Source organism: Larus michahellis, chromosome 12 (assembly GCF_964199755.1).
Source record: "Larus michahellis chromosome 12, bLarMic1.1, whole genome shotgun sequence".
In the NCBI taxonomy this organism is placed as follows: domain Eukaryota; kingdom Metazoa; phylum Chordata; class Aves; order Charadriiformes; family Laridae; genus Larus; species Larus michahellis.
In genome coordinates, this window is record NC_133907.1 from 4707667 (window position 1) to 4724766 (window position 17100).

Genomic DNA, 17100 nt, shown 5'->3' on the forward strand with positions numbered 1-17100 from the left:
AACTTCGAGGTTTCAACAGTAGGTCTCCTACTTGAAAGCCAGAGATGAAAAAAATACATAGGATGAGGGAAAGGAAACCACGAAGGAAATTTTTTAACCTTAGGCAATTACCCGGGCAATTGCTGTGATTACACACCTAGGTCAGTTAACTATGCAAACAAACGGCCAACGCCAGTTACTCGCATGTGTATTTCCCCAATTTTGGGCACAATCACAGTATGCAAATGTTGATAAACAGTTTGCAAACATTTTTATCTGTGGGACCAGTTCCTGCTTTCACAATCCAGCGACCGCAGATTTCAAGAACGATTCCCTTGCTCGCCACAGCTATCGTACGGCCGGCGTTGACTTCCTCCGCGCTCCAGACCTATCCTGTCCTGTTAAGCTCTGTCCTTTGAAATATAGGGCAGTTTCTGTCAGATCCTTCAGCGCGACAATCAAAAGGGCAAAATCCTGCCCTTTGTTGCAACAAGAGGTTTTTCATCCCCGGATCTGACGGCCGACGAGTAACTGTGATCTCCATTTCGCGGTGGCACAACCTCATTCTCCAGACCTCCAGCCACGCTCTCCGGCCATTAAGCCGGGCCAGCGCCCCGCTGCTTGGGCAAGTCAAGGGGCTCTGAAGTCTGCAGGGCCGCAGATCTTTAATATTATTTTTTTATTCCAGGTGGTTGTGTGAAATACAGCTTATTTCTTCAGAGCGAAAAAGTGACTTTTTTCCCTCCCCTGCAAGGTGCCGACGAGGCTGCAGCACGGCCCCAGCAGCGGCCCAGCCCCTCCGGGAGCCCTCCCCGATCTTCAACCCGGCTGCTGCTCGCCCTGGCCCGGCGGTGGCTCCCGGGGAGGCCTCGGTGGGCCTGACGGGATGCGCCCCGACGGTGTGTGTTGCGGGGGAGCCCGCTGACCGCAGCGGCGCGCCCCCTCCTCGGGCCGGGCGCACCTGCGGCAGCGACGAGGGGAGGCAGGAGACCCCAGAGGGGCCCGGAGAGGGGGGGGGGGCCACGGGGGGGGGGGGGGAGGGGGCAGCGGTACCGGCAGCGGTACCGGGGTCCGCCCGCCTCAGCCCTGTCACCGCGCCGTCCCGGCGTGCTCCGCGCGGGCGAGCCCGGGCGCGCGCCCCCGCCCTCCCTCACTTCCGGTGTCCGGCAGTGGCAGAGCCGCCGGCGGCGCCCCCGCTCCCCCGGCGCGAGAAGGGGGGGGGTGGCGAGGGTGGGGGGAGAAGGGGGCGGGGAAAAAGGGGCGGTGCTTACGGAGGCCCGTGCCCGCCGCCGCCCAATCAGCGGCCGCCGCTGGGGAGGGGTGGGCGGGGAAAGCGACGGCACGCGCCGGGCGGCACCGCCCTCCTGCTATCCCCTCCCCCCCCCTCCCGCCCGCCGCGGGCTCGCGCCCCGCGCGCCCGAGGGAGCGGCGGGAGCGCGCCCGGGCGCCCCCCCCGCCTCCCCCCTCCGCCGGCTTCACCCCCCCCCCCCCCCCTCCTCCGGCCTCCTCCCCCCTTCCCCTTCCCCTCCCCACCCGGAGGAGCGGCACGGAGTGACCGACGGAGCCACAGCTCCGGCCGCTCCGAGACCCCGCTCTCCTCCATGGGGCCCAGGTAAGCGCGCCGCCCCCTGAGGCGAGCCGGGGGGGGGGGGGGGTCGCCATGGCCGCCCGCCCGCCCCCTGAGGCGACGGCAGCGGCGGGCCGCCCCCATCCCCGCGGCCGCCCTGAGGCGAGGCGGGCGGCGGGGAGCCCCCCCCCCGCTCATTTATTATCATCATTATTATCAACCCCCCCCTCACACACACACACCCCCCTCTCCTCACCCCCCACCTTCCTCTGCCGCGGGGGGCCCGATCGCTGCCTGCCCCGCCGAGGCGGGGAGGGGGAGGCGGGGGGGGCACGGTGCCTTCTTTGGGACGCGATGTCTTATTTTGGTGTGGGTGGATGGCTTAACTTGGTAAGTGGCAGGGTTTAACCCCCCTCCCCGGGCCCTCCCCTCCCCTCGCTCCTCCGCCCGCCCCCCCCCTCCTCCCCCCCCCACCCCCCCTCCCCCGTAACCTCCAAAAGGGGAATTTTCCAGCTGGTAATTTCTGCTGCGTCAACACCCAGCTCAAGGGAGAGGAGAAGAGACAAGGGGGCATTTTAACAGCAGCTCCACTTGCGAATAGCCAAGCCTCAATCCCGGCTCCAGCATTAAAACCCTTTCCGCCCCCTAAAAACCAGCATCCGTGCAAGTTGGACCAAGAGTTTGTCAGGAGTGTGGTTCAAAACTGCTTGGAAAAAGGGATGAGGTAATAATACTGGTGAAGCATGTTGTATTTCTCTCTTTCTGCCTGTCTCTCTCTCTTTCTCCCTCTCTTCTTTTTTTCTTTTTTTTTTTTAAAGCCAGGCCTGTTTTGGGTTATTGTCTCCCCCTAAAGCCAGACATAGATCGCCTGGCCTTGCCTCCATTTTAATTGCAGGCTGAAATGGGGGAAGTGACCCTCTTTTTTTTTTTTTTTTTAAAAAAAATCCAAACCCCAAGAAACAACAAAAAAAAAACCTTGAAAATATAATGCTGTTCCTTTGGGGGGGATATAGGTGATTTTTCATAAGGCTGTAACAAGTGCAAAAGTGGCTGTAAATGTTTTCTGTCATGCTGGGAAACTAGTGAGGTGTCCTCCCTCCTCCCCAGAAGAAACTGTGTGTAAAATTTGGCCGAGGGGAGAAGGAGAGGTGCTGTGAAAGGTGCTGGTAGGAGAAGGGGTTGTGCTGGTGGATTGCCTTTGTGTCTCTGTAAATAGACATGTCAGTTCCCAAAGTAATACAAGTAGTGTCTGATAACTCAATCCCAGATGACAAATAGAGAATGGAGCAGATTTTCAGTACTGTAATAGTGGGAGGATTTCTCTTTTGAAACGGAGGTAAAAAAAAAAAAAAAAAAAAGAAGAAATGTTGGTACCTCCTGAGGAGGTTCTTCACCGGAGCGTTATTGTGAAGCTGAGCGTTCGGATGAAATCCAGGGATATAAACCAATATTTATTTATTTTTACACCTGACAGGGGAAAGATAAACAAAGGAGAGTTTAACAGCTCTTTAATGAATTCCTCATGCTTTTTATTTTGCAATCTCAATGATTCATTTGGCAAGCCTTACAGGACTGGATTATTATCAGCATTGTTTAAAGCCATGCTAATTAGGAGATGTGTTTTGCAAACAGTGGTATTGTAGACACCTGTACCAAAGTTATTGCGTGCATTTTAATTGCATCACTGGTATCATTTTTAGCATTTAGTCACTGTAATACGGATCTAGATCTCAGTTCTTGAACTCGATCAAGTATTTATTACAAGTGTGGGTTCTCTGTGTACATAGAGTGGCTCTGCTACTAATGCATTAAATGTATTTTCTCAAAAAGGGCAGGGAGTATTTTTTCTCTTTTTTTTTTTTCTGTGGGGATTAAAAGGAAAAGCTACATTATCCAAGACGAGTGAGAGAAACGTAATTCTGAGGAAGAATCTTGCTGTGTCTGGATAGCTCTTCCACTTTTGTCACTACCTTGCTTTAACCTTTTATGTTTTTATAGCATCTTTTAATTGGAAATAAAATTTTATTTTCCTCTTCTAAATTCTGTCTAGCTTTTCTCTCTGTTTGTCAAGTTTTATATTTTGAAATCCTTAGTGATGGAAAAAATGGGTGGAGTATATTATTAGTCACAATATTTTCAACATGTGGTGAGGAATTACCGCTTTAAGGTGTTTTTTGGGAAGTGGCAAGAAATGGGTAGAGGAGCCTGCCCCATGGCTGGAGGGAGCTGCAGACAGTATTTAGGGGAGCTCCCAAACATACGTTGCTGAAAAATATTATGTGGTTTGGTACGCTACTGGGATAACTGTAACTGAAACAGAAAACTAGTCTTTTGGTTTTTGATGCAGCCTGTCCAGGAGGGGGAAACTCACTCACAGCTAAACTCCTCTCGCAGTTGTTTTCTTAGGCTGTATGTGAGCTTTGGTGTAATTGAGTCAATTTTAGTGTGGTACCCAAAAATGGGGTATTCTGATAACTCTAACGTTAGATGTTTATTCATATACTTTGAATGCTGCTTCGTTCTAGGGTGTGTAGCCTTTGAAAACATGACCTGTACACGGGGTTCTTGGAGACTGAGGAAAATGGGCCACTTTCTCCCCGTGGTCTTTGTTTTCTGGGACAGTTGTACAACAGTGGATATGTTCTTCGCAAGAGGATTTTTTTTTTTTTTTTTTTTTTTTTATTACTGGAAGTGCTTAGAGGAAAACCAGTTTAGCAGGCCCCCACCTCGCCCCCCCCAACAGTCCTCCTTCAAAAGGAAAAATGCCTCATGTCTGAAACAGAAAGATTTGTTATTTGCTGTTAATACGCCTGCTTTTCCTCCGGTAATGTGTTGTGTTGCTGTGGGGTCGAGCATATTCTTTTTGTCTTTGCTGTCCACTTGTGTGGATTTTTGTTTTAGATATGTGTTTTTGAAGTTTCTAAGCAAAGTTTCCTGTCCTCCCAGCAGTGCGGCAGCAGGCTAACACCCAATCCAAACTGCTATTGCTTGCTTTCAGAGCAGAATTATTTCATAAACAGCTCAACCTTTCCCAGGACATTTTTCCCTTAATGTTCTTCCCAGTTTTACTGGCTGCTCTGGAGCACTCTGTAACCCTCTATAGGCTCCCCCTAAATTGGTAAAAAGCATTCTCAGGGGTTTTCCTGGCTCCTGTGTGCTTAGTTTAATGGGCAAACAAAAGCGCAAAGAGAGGGCTTAGTTTAAGTCTTTGAAGAGCTACCTGCAGTTGTAATGGTGATCCCACATGTCCGTTATAATTCCCAGGAGCTGGCAGTTCGTGTCCATTCCTGGCTGTGAGCGTTACCCTAGAAAATTCTGACACTTTGCACAAAAGGTTTAATACCATGTTTATATTTTGCTTCTGGCTTGCAACTGGCTTGAATATTTTTTAAGTGCGTAGCTTACCTGTGTTTTGTGTGTGTGATATTTGAAACTTAAAATGTATTAATAGTGAAAGCAGGCGTGCTGTGGGGTTGTCTGTAGATAGCAGGGGTCATGTTAGGCGAGAGTACGAGGACCTACCACGTCCGTGAGATAGAGGGAGGTATTTGGTCTGCATGAAGTACTGCGATCCTGCTCCTCACCGAAGGGTCTCTGGGAGCATTTTTATGATATTTCGGCCAAGTACAATGACAGTCAGGACTCCAGTGTTAAAATTTGTTGCTTCAAAAACTTCACTTTAATCCTTCTTGAGGACTTTTTGTTTTGCTAGGTGATACCTTTGTTTTACAGCCCTCTTAAATACAACCTTCAGTAGTTGGTTTTCTCACTTCCCTCTAGATCTCTAGTCCTTTAGGCAGGAGGAGAAATAAAAGCGTATATCGCTTGTTGCGGGATTTCTTTCACTTGAGAGGCAAGAGGAGAGAATCTTGACTTCCTTAAACAGTTCGATAGTCCTCTGTTTCATGCTGCCTTGGTGTATCTGGAAGCACAGCTATGTCCAGTTTGCGGGAATAGCTGCTTGGGATTCAGTTCCCATCCCATAGCTGTTGATTAAACACGCTGGTGGTGTAACTGCTTTTCCCCTTCTGTGAAACAAGAGTGCCAGGGTTTACTCAGCTCTTCCAAAACATTTTCTAATATACTGATGAAAAATGATAGTTGTGCTGAAAACACTTATTCTTCATAAGTGCAAGCTAGTGTGAAGTCCTCACTAAATTTCCTATGAGATGTGTTGGAGTTGAGAGGCTCGTGGGTGGGGTTTTCTGTCCCTTACCAAGTTAGCTGTGGTGCAGTTATTTTCTGAACAGTTGCTTTAACTTTCTTTCCTACCCATATATTTAAGAAACATCCGCTTGTGTTTTGACTGCTGTTGAAATGTTGGTGTGGAATAGCTTCCTTGTGCTTCACAGGCAGGGTGAGGTCCTTGACAGTAATTCTAATTAGATGGAAATGTGTTCCACTGTGCGGTGTTCTGTTGCGGGTAGGTAAGGAGATGTACGTGCGCGTTGGAATAACGCGGCTGCCGAGAGGAGCAGTAGCTTTGCTGAAATGTAACAGGTAGATGCCAGGTTAGAGCTGAAACTCACCTTTTTGCCTTGCTTTTTGGGGATTTGTCTGTCTTTATTCTAGCCCATAAAGTGGTGATCCCTTCTGTCATGTTACTCGCTTGACTCGTGTGTGCAGTCGGGAAGAAAAATGTCCTGTCGATGTTGGAAGTTGCCAGCGTTCGCTTTATAGGAAAACTGAGTTGGGGTCCCCTGTAATGGAGGGAGGCAACAAGGCATCAGAAATATTCTACAAACACAGCTGCTAACTTGTGTATGGATTAAAATAAACTTAGTAACAAGAATGTCAGTGTGTGTGCCAGTAATTTAGCTGCTTAAGAACCCTACTTAGAAAAGTGAGTAGGATTTTACATATTAAAGAATATGTTTATACCTGTGTATACTTAAATACTTAGTTATCTTTCCTAATTATTTCCTCCTCGTGTATTGAACAAACTCCTTATTCCATCCAAGCAACTTTGCTTTGTGGTATTTCTCACCTTGTGAGGAAGAACTCTGCAGAAAGAGTTGATATTTCAGGTGCTTAGCACATTCCCTTTGAGGAAAGGGTTAAATGAAATTTGCATCTTTTGCACTATTACACTATTGGAGGAAATACCTTTCTGACTAGTGCTCAAATCATGCTCTGAAAGAGAAGAATTGATGGTCTGTATTAGCCATTAGGTGCTTAAAATACCCAAACCCAACACCAACTAATTTAAGTACTGATAAACGAAGTAGTCAGGATGCAGTACTCCTAAAAGTCCTGCCACTATAGTATTGGAGAATTGAGGTGGTGTCTAAATATAAAACTAGCTTATTGACTTCCTTCTTATTACCACTGTATCCTTCTTGGTTTCACTCTGTTTCTCTTTTTTTTTTTTTTTTTTGTAATAGTTGATCGGATCTGGATTATGAGATTTATACTAAAAAGTAAAAAGGGATACTTATCCAAGGCATTAAGTGCTTGTGCTGCGAATTACACAAACAAAATTAGATTTTTCACAGAGCACCTCGTATGATCTTTAGTTTTGTACTGTTTGATTTTCTTACTCTTAGATTATTCTTGAGTCCTTCTGTGTCTTTTCTGTCTCTGAGGTGCTCTTTCTCTCAGTTCCTCCCACTGCTGTACTTCTTTTTAAAAATTACCTCATGATTCTTCCTCTTTCTTTGGCTCCCTCCCTTTTTACGTACTGGGTTTGGGAACTTTAGCAAAGATCCCCTAGTTAAAAAGCCAAAAAACAATGAGAAAGTTTTGGGGGAACCATTCTTCAGGGCAATTCCCAGCCAGCGTGATGTGCTTGCAGTTCTTTAATCCTCTTTTTCTTTTTTTTAAGGTGCTTTTTATGTTGTTTTTTGTGTAATAGATATACAAGGGCGAAGTGGTTTTGCTTAGAATACTTCTGTGACTCTCTTTTTAGTGGAAGCTTAAGATCTCGTAGGAGTTAATGGCACTTGGACCGGTAAGTGTCGTACTAGCCACAGGCATTCGTATTTTTTCAGGTTGTTTTTTAATCTTCACTGCTAGAGTAGCAGATACAGCTTTTTTTTTTCTTTTTTTTTTTTTTAATATCACCAGACTTCCCAAGCCTGGTACCCTGTAAGGTACTGGCTTTTTAAGTGCTGGCTAGCTCTTTGATGGTCTTGCTGTGTTCTGCAAGGTCCGTGGTATGGGTAGTGTTGGATGTGTTCTTCTCTTGGTGCGACCAGATGAGAGAGAGAAGAAAAATAGGGGAATGATATGAGTAACTGTTTCTGTACCGTGATGGAGAGATAGGCTCATGGACAGAGTTGGAAGTTATGGGGAAATGAGTAAGTGAAATGCAGAGGAAATACAAAGAAATATTACTGCAAGTGAGCATTTTGAACTAGGGCATGCACCTAGTGCCCTGTAAGGAAAGGTGCATCCTGTTGTGTTACCAGTTGGAATATTGTATTTCGGGCTGTGTAGCTTTTACAGGCATGGAAAATAAACCTTTACCTTCTGTTTTACCTTCTTTTTCTGTATCTTTGCGGGTTTTCTTTTTTCAAAATTTTTAAAGGAGGAATAAACCACTTCACTTAGTACTTTTGTGCACACTGCTCTTTAACTTGAGGGTGACACTGGCTTTTGAAAGCTGCGATTCAGTTGAGTTGGGTGGGAACAGAACTCAAACGTTGTACTTTTGTATAATGAGGGCACATAATTTTTCTGTAACTTTAGGCAAATATTTTGGTCTGGAGGGGAATCACTGTAACTGTGAGGTTAGATTAATACTAACCCCATTTAAAGTGTGGGGATGGCGGCTGTCGCAGAAACATTAACTGAAACTTTATGATGTTAACTAGAACAAAAAATAATGCTAAAATTGTTTGAAATCCTCGTATAAAGTATTGGTTTTTACAGTGACTTTTTCAAAGCACTTCTTTTGAAGCATAGTCAGAAGTGTTAATGATCTCAAAATGTGTGTGTTAAACTCTTTAACACAAGAGCTAAATCATTTTTCTTATGTGTCAGAAGGTATTTACTATATATGAGAATATTTCTTGTTCAAAATCGCAAACAGTGTTGTAAATATGCAATTACTTATATGCAGTAACTATTGCTTGTCATTATGTGACACTGAAGGTTTTCGCATTAAGTTAAAGTTTAGATTTTAATTTTTGCCTCCTATTCTTTCCATTCCCAAATACAGGACATCTGATGAACCTTTTGGAGCTTGTCACCGGAGGCCATTCTCCTCTACTCATTAAAACATGCACTATCCAGCTGTGAAACATAGTGACGTTTATTTTTGCTAACAGGAAGCATTTTCAAATATTGGTAAGTTCTCGGTATTTAAAGATATTTTTGTAATGTGGCAAGGGAAAGAGAAAGAGTAGCTGGAGATAACATTGTCACGAGGGCTTACAGTTCTTTATAAAATTTGATTTAATATTAATAACAAAGGCTTGTTTAGAAATCTTACCGACTGCAACAGTTGAAGAAATACCTCTGGCTATTCTTCTGTTCCTGACTTGTGGCAGAGGTGCCTCCATTAATCATAGTCACTTGGTTCACATCTGTTCGATTAGAAGAGGAAAACAGGTGCAGAGCTCAAAGCAAGAAGCAAAAATGCAGAGCAGTGCAAAATAGTATAGGTGTCCACTTTACTGTTCTTACCAGACTACTCTGGCTCACTTTGTGACTCTGGGACAGAGGTGTAAATGAGAGTCTTAACAGTAACAGTCCTAAGATGAAGTGAAAAATACGTATTACCCTTACACATTGCTAACAAAGTAATTTCCCATGTGTCTGTGTTGGTCTGGCTCCCTTACTCCCCCACTTTATTTTTTTTTTAACTAAGTAACAGGACTAAAAAGAGCTAGCCAAAACAATTGCTATGGGGAAGCAATCAGAATTAGAGAAAGGCTAGACTTGGCAGTCTGAAATAGAAATTGAGAACGAAGTCATTGGTCATTTGGTTGGGTTATATTTGTTTTCAAGATTTTCAGAGTTCTGCTTGTTGCCATAAGAATGCTTGGATTTTTCTTATTACTTCATTTGTTTATTAGATATGTTATTTCACCCTTTATAATGACATTAGTTTGTATTGGAAAAGCTTTCTTAATTTTTATCTCCTGATGTTTTCGTTCACAACCTGTTACTACAGAAGGTCAGTCTTGAAATCAACAGTATGGATTTATAGCTTATTTTCATGAAGAGACCTAATCTCTATATTGAAGATGTCTGAAATACAGAGATCAGAAATATATGGCAAATACTTTGCTGTAATGACTAAAAGAATATCATCAGTATGAAGTTTGGAATAAAGCATAGTCAGAAATTTTAGTTGGAGTTAAATGTTGCAAATATTTTACAAATATTGCAATGTTGTAAATATGCTATTCTGAAGAAAGTGAAATCAGGTGTACAAGTTGATAATTACAGTGAATGTGTCCTCACAGACAAATAACCCTTGTGTAGATGAGCTGGTTTTTATACCTCGTAATCATAAACATTAATGTTTTATCTGAAAATTCTATCTGTGAAGGTGCCTTACTGTACCTAACTATCCATATTTTACACAGAATTTTCAAAATCTTGTGACTGTTTTGTCTCTTAACTTGGCCATTAAACTGGCCATTAAACATTTCAAGAGGAAATTCTCTTGAATATTCCATTGCAAACTTTTTTCAGGAGTTGTATTAGTAGCTTTTTAACCTCAGTATTTTATAGGTCAGATAAGGTGAATTAGTGCCCTTCGGGCCACAAATGTCTCTTTAAAAAGCCATTAAAGTGAGAATGTTTTGAAAAGCTACCAAACAGGAAACACTGTTGTTTCAAGGATCTGTTTGAAGTTTTACTATCTAAAATTAGAAATCTTTTTCCCATACTTTAAGAAGTAACTCTTGCTTACGTTGTTGCAAAAAGGTAGCCAGGCTTTAATTAGCTGCAATGTATTGATACATTTTGAGTTAACATTTTTTCGGATTCATTGGGTCATAATTAGGGATGTTATAACTCTGAGTTTGGAGGGAAATATGTCACTGTTGTTCAGTAATCTTGTAGTTTAATGCTAATAACTTCTTCTGGTTTTGTTTTTTGCTATAGTTCTTTCTCCTGCAAGAGTTCACCCCAGTGCTGTTGGAAGGTCACAGAACAGTGCACTACCTGTGCTGCCCTAGGGCTGTTGATGTCCTCAGCTGTTGTAGGAGAAACACTAGACCTGGAACCCAGTTTGTTACTGGTAAGAAGTAATTGTCTTGGATTTTATTTTTTTGTTTAATATTAAAGTTTACATGCTTTCTCTAACAAAATAACTAAAAATCTTTTCACTGATTATTAATTTAAGAACACTGTAGCAAAATGTCCAAATGTGCATCTCTGATCTTTTTATTATTATTATTATTCCCCCTCCTACGTTTAACTTTACAGTTTCTAAATTTCTGATTGCCCTCCTTCCAAAATGTGGAGGCTAATGGTTTTCCCTTAGCTTTCATTTTCAGACCTGGTTTTCTCTTGAAATTCTTCCTGCGCCGTTAGAGCTAATGGAGATTAATAGATGGATTTTCCTAAGACACCTTCAGAAATCCTGTGTTTTGGTTGCACTTTTGTAGAGTCCAGCTTCTGCACACTCCCGTCCCCGTAACTTCAGGTAGATGGTTCAACAGGCCAAAGGCCGAAGCCAAGTTGCTGGTTTAAAGTTTTGGGTGGAGAGTGAGGTGTTTAGTGATAGCTCCCTGTTATTTTATGTTCTGCTTATTGGAGTTAGATTTTGCTTGTGGATTGTGTTTGGATTGTGGAAACAAAGCTTTAATGAGGTGGTGAATGACTAGAAGCGTGTAGTGTTTTGCATGTCCTTATTCTTTTTTGATTCCTAATTGCATTCAGATCTGTTTATTTTCATGGTAGAAGCAATTGTAAACTGATTGTATGGTCTTAAATGTGTTGTTTTTCCTGACTAAATCTAACCCAGACAGACAGGGAGTTGAAATCTCTTTGCCTGCCCTGAGAACTAGCCATTTGAGCGAGTGATTTCTTTGCCGATGTATTACAGCTGCCCAAGGTGTAATGTTACCCTCCTGCTGCTGTTTGAACTTTGCTCGTGGACTTTCAGGATCGTAACTACTACGGAGATGCTCAACAGAAATGCTGTTTTAATGCTGTCGATGACGGAGTAGCATTGGCTTGAAATTGGAGAAATTTTAGTCGATCCTTATCAGGCAGATGTTAATTGAATACTTTTAGGGGCTTGGGGTTTTGTGGTTTTTTTTTCCCTACAGTCATAGAGAATTGAGTGGTCATCTCAAATTTGACAATAAAAACATAACTAGTATTTTTCTTTAAGTTCACTGAAAATCATCTGCCTCCAAAATTCTTTCTTTTTCTGTAATTTTATAGTATTTCTCAAACTGAATGACGAAACTTTTATTTTCTTCCTGTGACTCCTAACCCGTAAGGATGAACATGCACTGTTGCGCTGTAATTAAACATTCTCATCCCCAGTCATAAGGGAAAAGTGGTACAATGTTGTTTTCACGAAACCTTGAGTTGTGAGTAACCTCTTTGGCCCAAGGGTCTGGTTTGGTCTGTTTACAAACATCTGCCTGTTTCTCTTGAATTCAGAGTTGTGTTGGAATGACCAACTTAAACAACGAGTGATTGGTTTTGTGAGTCAGAATAGAGTAAGAGAGTTCCTTTTTGGCAACTGTTCATTTTCATAAGCTGATACTTTCATCTACTTTGAACAGAGTTGAACATATGAATATCATTTTGGGGTATCTAGTATCAAGAAATTAAAACTCTTCTAGAATTGTGTGCTCTTCTTCTTCACACACACTTATGAGAAAACACTTTTGGAGAATTGTACTTGTTAAGCTCGCGAGCGGTGTCTTCGCAGGGAGTTCTCATCCATTAATATCCTGAGTCTTCTACTTGCTCTCTCATTTAGACTAAGTACAAGTACCTTCCCTTTCAGTTGCTAAGGTTACGCTGGGTTTTTTTTGTTCTTTTTTTTTTTTTTTCCCCCCAGCACAGGGCACACGGATAGGAGGAGTTGTCTGCATTTCTGTTGTCTTTAATTGGACAAAAGTGAAACTTGTATACACACTGTGTCTTGTTGCACAAGGAGGCGTTTCAAGCCAAATCTCACCTTACAGAGCTCCTTTGCAGAGGAATTTAAAAAATGTTGGAATGTCTTGGGAGTGGAGATGTGGACAGAACACAGGGGAAGCAGAGAAGTGGGGCGTGTGTCTTGGGTTTTTTGTATAATAAACCATTGCAGTGAATTTGAGTTCTTCCTTAATCTGTTTTTACTTTTCTCTGAAGGGAGAGGGGGGAGGAAACAACACATTTTTGGTTAAATTCCAGTTGGCCTGTTTTCTCTAGGGAGCATAGAGTAGCTGGTGGAGGAGCGCACTAGTGAATATTTTGGTACTCTGTAAATTGTGTCCTTAGTATTAAGTGTAGAAACGTGTTTAGAAAATTGTAACCGACTAAATGTCATGTAGTTTAAATTTTTGGTTTCCTTATGTGCTGACAGCAAAAAGTAAACAAAGAAACAAAAACCCCTACCAACAACAAAAACCTAAAAAATCCCTCTAGTCCTTTTTTTTTTTTTTCTCCCCCGTTTTCCATCTGAGTGAAGGGAGTTTATTTTTGTCCTCACTATTTCCCAAAGGATTGTACTGTAGAGGCTTTCATGTGCGTACTCTGTTTATTGTCTGTGGCTTCTTGTCAAAATTCAAATAATGCACTGAGTTTTAGATGCAATGGATTTGTACCCTTAATTTTACTGGTGTTACGATTTTGGTCAGGCAACTTATTACAGGTATGCATGCTGGGAGGCTGGCTTTGTAAGTATTACTGGCTACTGTTTTTAAAACCCTTCCAACATTACCTGAGGATTGTGTTTATTTACTCTTATGTCATCAGGTGATATTTTCTTGTTCAAATAACTGTACTGATAGTGCAAAATAAACAGCTTTCATAGATGCTATATTTGTATAGCAAAGGTTCATTCTAGGTAGGGTTAAAGATTATATAAATTATTAATGCTTATTTTAAGACTGGGTTTTTGACAACATGAAAAATAAAAACCTGGCCTGTATCTTGGCAGAAGTTTGCATGAAAGGGATTATTAAATCTGTTCATGTTTTGTTCTTTTTGCTGTTACATGCAAGTGTTGTTTGTTTAGGGACAATGTTTTTTAGGTATTTACGGAATAGTAGTAGACTTGAATTACTGTACTGTCTGCGAAAAGACTTATGAAGAGTTTATTTTGTGGAAAATCTAGAGATGGGCTTTCATGGTTCATGGGCTTCTTGGAAAGCTGTCTTGTGGCCATGTGCTGTCATCGCAGGCCCAGGCCTAAAGGATTTTAGTAGGTGCTCAACTTTGAAATCCTTCAGTGTACTACAAAGACCTGAGATAAAAAAATATATCATTGATGTTTGAGGTCTGTTTCTGAAAAATCTCTACAGTTTATTCCATCTTTGCCATGCTTCCACTAGAAGTTTGAAGGGTACTGATTTTCTGAAGAAATCTTTCCACAACATCTTTTAAGTGGAGATAAATATCGTTACGAGGAAAAGGGGGGAAAAAAACCCACCCATCAACAAGCCACAAAACAGCATGAAAAATTGGAACACAAGAGCACAGGGTTTTGAAGCTTACTGAATTTTTAACTACTAGCAAATTGCCTTAAATTTAACTTGGATTAATTCCCTAGTGATCCTTGACATTAAACGGATGTTCTGGTTTGACATGAGTAGACAGAAAACTAATTAATTCCTCTGAATTTGAGGCATATTTAATTTTCTCCCCCAAAGACCTCTCATTTAAAAGGTACTATGCTGTAACAAATGTTGAATGTGGAACGCTGTGTATAAGGTAGCAGACCTTTAGATGGAGGAAGATGAAGACATCTACAATAATTACTGCTGGTTTGGAAGATGTTAAATTTTATTGATCGGACTGAACAGGGGAGTATCCACATCATTGCTTGTGTACTTGAAAGTGCTATAATGTGCCCACCTGTCAGTGGAAAAGATGCTGCTCTTTGGTGGGCATCTTCCCCATTCATCTCTCTTTCTTTGTACTTAAAGTACTTTGGAACAAGGGCAGGTTGTCTTCCCTTTGCATAGAGGAATGTATATTCTCGTTATTTTTACTTGCTTTCTTATATTCTTTATATTTTAGACCATTGAGTGGTTTTTGCTTTCTTGTCCAAAAGATACCTACCCATTCTCTGCTCCTGTTCACGGTGTCCTTGGAAATGTGGGCACTTAAGATACAAGGACTGTATGATCTGACTGGAATGACACACTTTTGTTCATCCATGGCTTACCTGGAGGGTGTCTTCTGTCAAGAGCTTGGTGGGTGGGAGGGAGGCCAGTAAGGAATCCTGCATAGATTTTTTTTTTTTTTTTTTTTTTTTATGTGTGTGTTTAGTAAAACCCCCTTGATAGGAAATAAAGTCAGAGAAAAGCTGTTGCCTAAAGAGGCCAGCAAGTGCTTCATCCAGATCAGTCAATGCCTGAACCTCAAAGTGGTCCAGTCTAAACCAAAAGTAGCAAAAGACAGATACTTTAATCTGCGTTTCTGCCATGGGCAGCTTAAACAAAGGACAAGGTATATCAAAAACAGACTGTTATCAAGAGTGAGGGGGAACCCAACCCACTGAACTAAGCTGAATAAATACATGAAATAGTAAAGAAATAAAGTCTCAAGGAATCAGTGTAATTTCCAGGTGAAAGACATTGAAGAAAAGCTGTTGTTGCATAAATTCACAAAAGCAGGTGAAGACATTGACAAATACTCCTGCTGCTAAGGCATATTAAATTGAGGAAGAGAAAATTATACTTGCAGGAGATATTATCCCCACTCCCCTTCCCCCAATTCATGGGAGCTGATGCATTGTAATATGGATTTTGATACCCGTGAAGGAACAGCAAAAGGAAATGCCATATCTGAAACCTTCTGGTCACTTTGTAATTGTATGCTGTGAGGTTTTCTTGTGCCGTCCTCTGAATCATGTGGATATGGCAGCTGTTGAAGACAGGATTGGTGATGGACAACTCACTTTATCCTGTGTGGCAATTCATATTTCCTGAGGGGACTACACTGACTCTTCAACTCGTAAAAGTAGATGCTGTAGTGGTTTCTGGAATAAAGACAAAACCGAACTGTCATTCTGCCTTAAGAGGTGGTTCTCTCAAACGTGAAGACGTTGGGAAGCGGTGGCAGCCACCTTCAGAGCCTGGGCTGGAGAGCTGCTGTGCTGGCTGGTTCTACCATAACCTGAAAACACCTGAAAAATCAGGGTGCTGTGGGTTGTTTGTGGTTGGTTGGTTTGTTTGTTTGTTTTCTTACTCCCTGACTCTGATTCTTGGTTTGATTTTTATTTCTGTATTTCATTTATTTCTTCGAGGTGGAGATGGCTTCTCTGTGAGAATTTGATTTGAGGTCTCTGGGCAGATTTCAATGGTAAATAGGCAGTGTCATTAGATAGTGTAGAGCTACATTGTTGTTGACCTCTTCCAGTTCAAAAAAAAAAAAAAAAATTAGCTTCTTCGTGCATTCTGTGCTTAATTCTGTAGAAAAACTATGAATTTGAAATACATAAACAGCAGTTCAGCCTGTTTGTGTTACAGGAGGATGGTCCTTCCTCTCTTGGGGGAAGCGAATGCGTCTCAATGATCAGGGACCAGCTGGTCTTGAAAATTAGCATTTCTGACACTGCTGAAGAGACAGCTCCGTTCTTGCGGAACTGGAGAAGCTTGTGCAGGCAATATTGCATAACTTGAACTTTTGAATCGTCAGGTGGCTCTCTAGAAGAGCGGTCCTGCAGTCATGCATGTTCTGTGGGCCGAGAGGTTGTTTTCTAACCAATGGCATTGGCTAAGCTGTAGCTATTTTGCTCCTGTAGATGATGGTAATAGTGCGGACTAGGGGAACGGGGCAGAGATCTTGCAGATCTGTATCCCACAGTGTGGGAAACCCACTTGCAGGTGTCAGGAAACTTTCTTAATCGTAGCTGTCCTGGGACTGCCCACTGCTGAGAGCCGATTTGGACAGATGGGACTGAAGTGGTGTTTGAACTTGGTGTGTGTTAGAAAGTTGCTCAAGCTCACATCAGCCTCCTTTCTGACAGTGCTTATATTTAACTACGTATGCTTCAAGACCATAGGAGCTCAGAAGTACAGTAATCTTGGTTTTATCAGCAACCACCCGTAGCCTAAATCCAGGCTTCTGATGTGTGTGCCTGCCCGTAATTACATTCAGAATTTGGTCTTGTCAGCACATACTAGTTTTACAGTTGTATGTTGACGTGTGGACCCACATATCCAGTGGGTTACAGTTACAGTTGGAACTTCTTATATCGGAACAAATCTAAGTTTTTGAGAGAAAGGAGTAGATATCCTTCACATTTTATGGAGCTTGGCACTCTTAATTAGGTGGACCATTAAACCACTGTTGTAAACATGGTATATAAACCTTGATAGTAAGTTCCAAGTAAGTGATTGCCAAGTAGGCAAAATGGCAGAAATTAATGCCAAGGATTTTGTAAAGCTGTGGCAGCAAAGGCGAGTATGGAATTGCAA

At 42.3% G+C, this 17100-nt stretch overlaps 1 protein-coding gene across 8 annotated transcripts in view; it reads left to right on the top strand.

Annotated features, from left to right (window-relative positions):
• The first annotated feature begins 1377 nt into the window (after window positions 1-1377).
• Window positions 1378-17100, top strand: part of ZBTB46 (zinc finger and BTB domain containing 46) — a 56878-nt gene continuing 41155 nt past the window's right edge. The window contains exons 1-4 of one of the 8 annotated variants that reach the window (XM_074605511.1): window positions 1379-1591; window positions 2089-2270; window positions 8709-8836; window positions 10607-10742. In XM_074605511.1, coding sequence (XP_074461612.1) covers window positions 10689-10742 — 54 coding nt within the window. In that variant the 5' untranslated portion in view covers window positions 1379-1591; window positions 2089-2270; window positions 8709-8836; window positions 10607-10688. Of the gene's footprint in view, window positions 1592-1805; window positions 1937-2059; window positions 2271-7400; window positions 7497-8708; window positions 8837-10606; window positions 10743-17100 lie in introns of those variants that run through there. The other 7 variants (XM_074605517.1, XM_074605516.1, XM_074605513.1 and 4 more) reach the window with 7 other exon arrangements.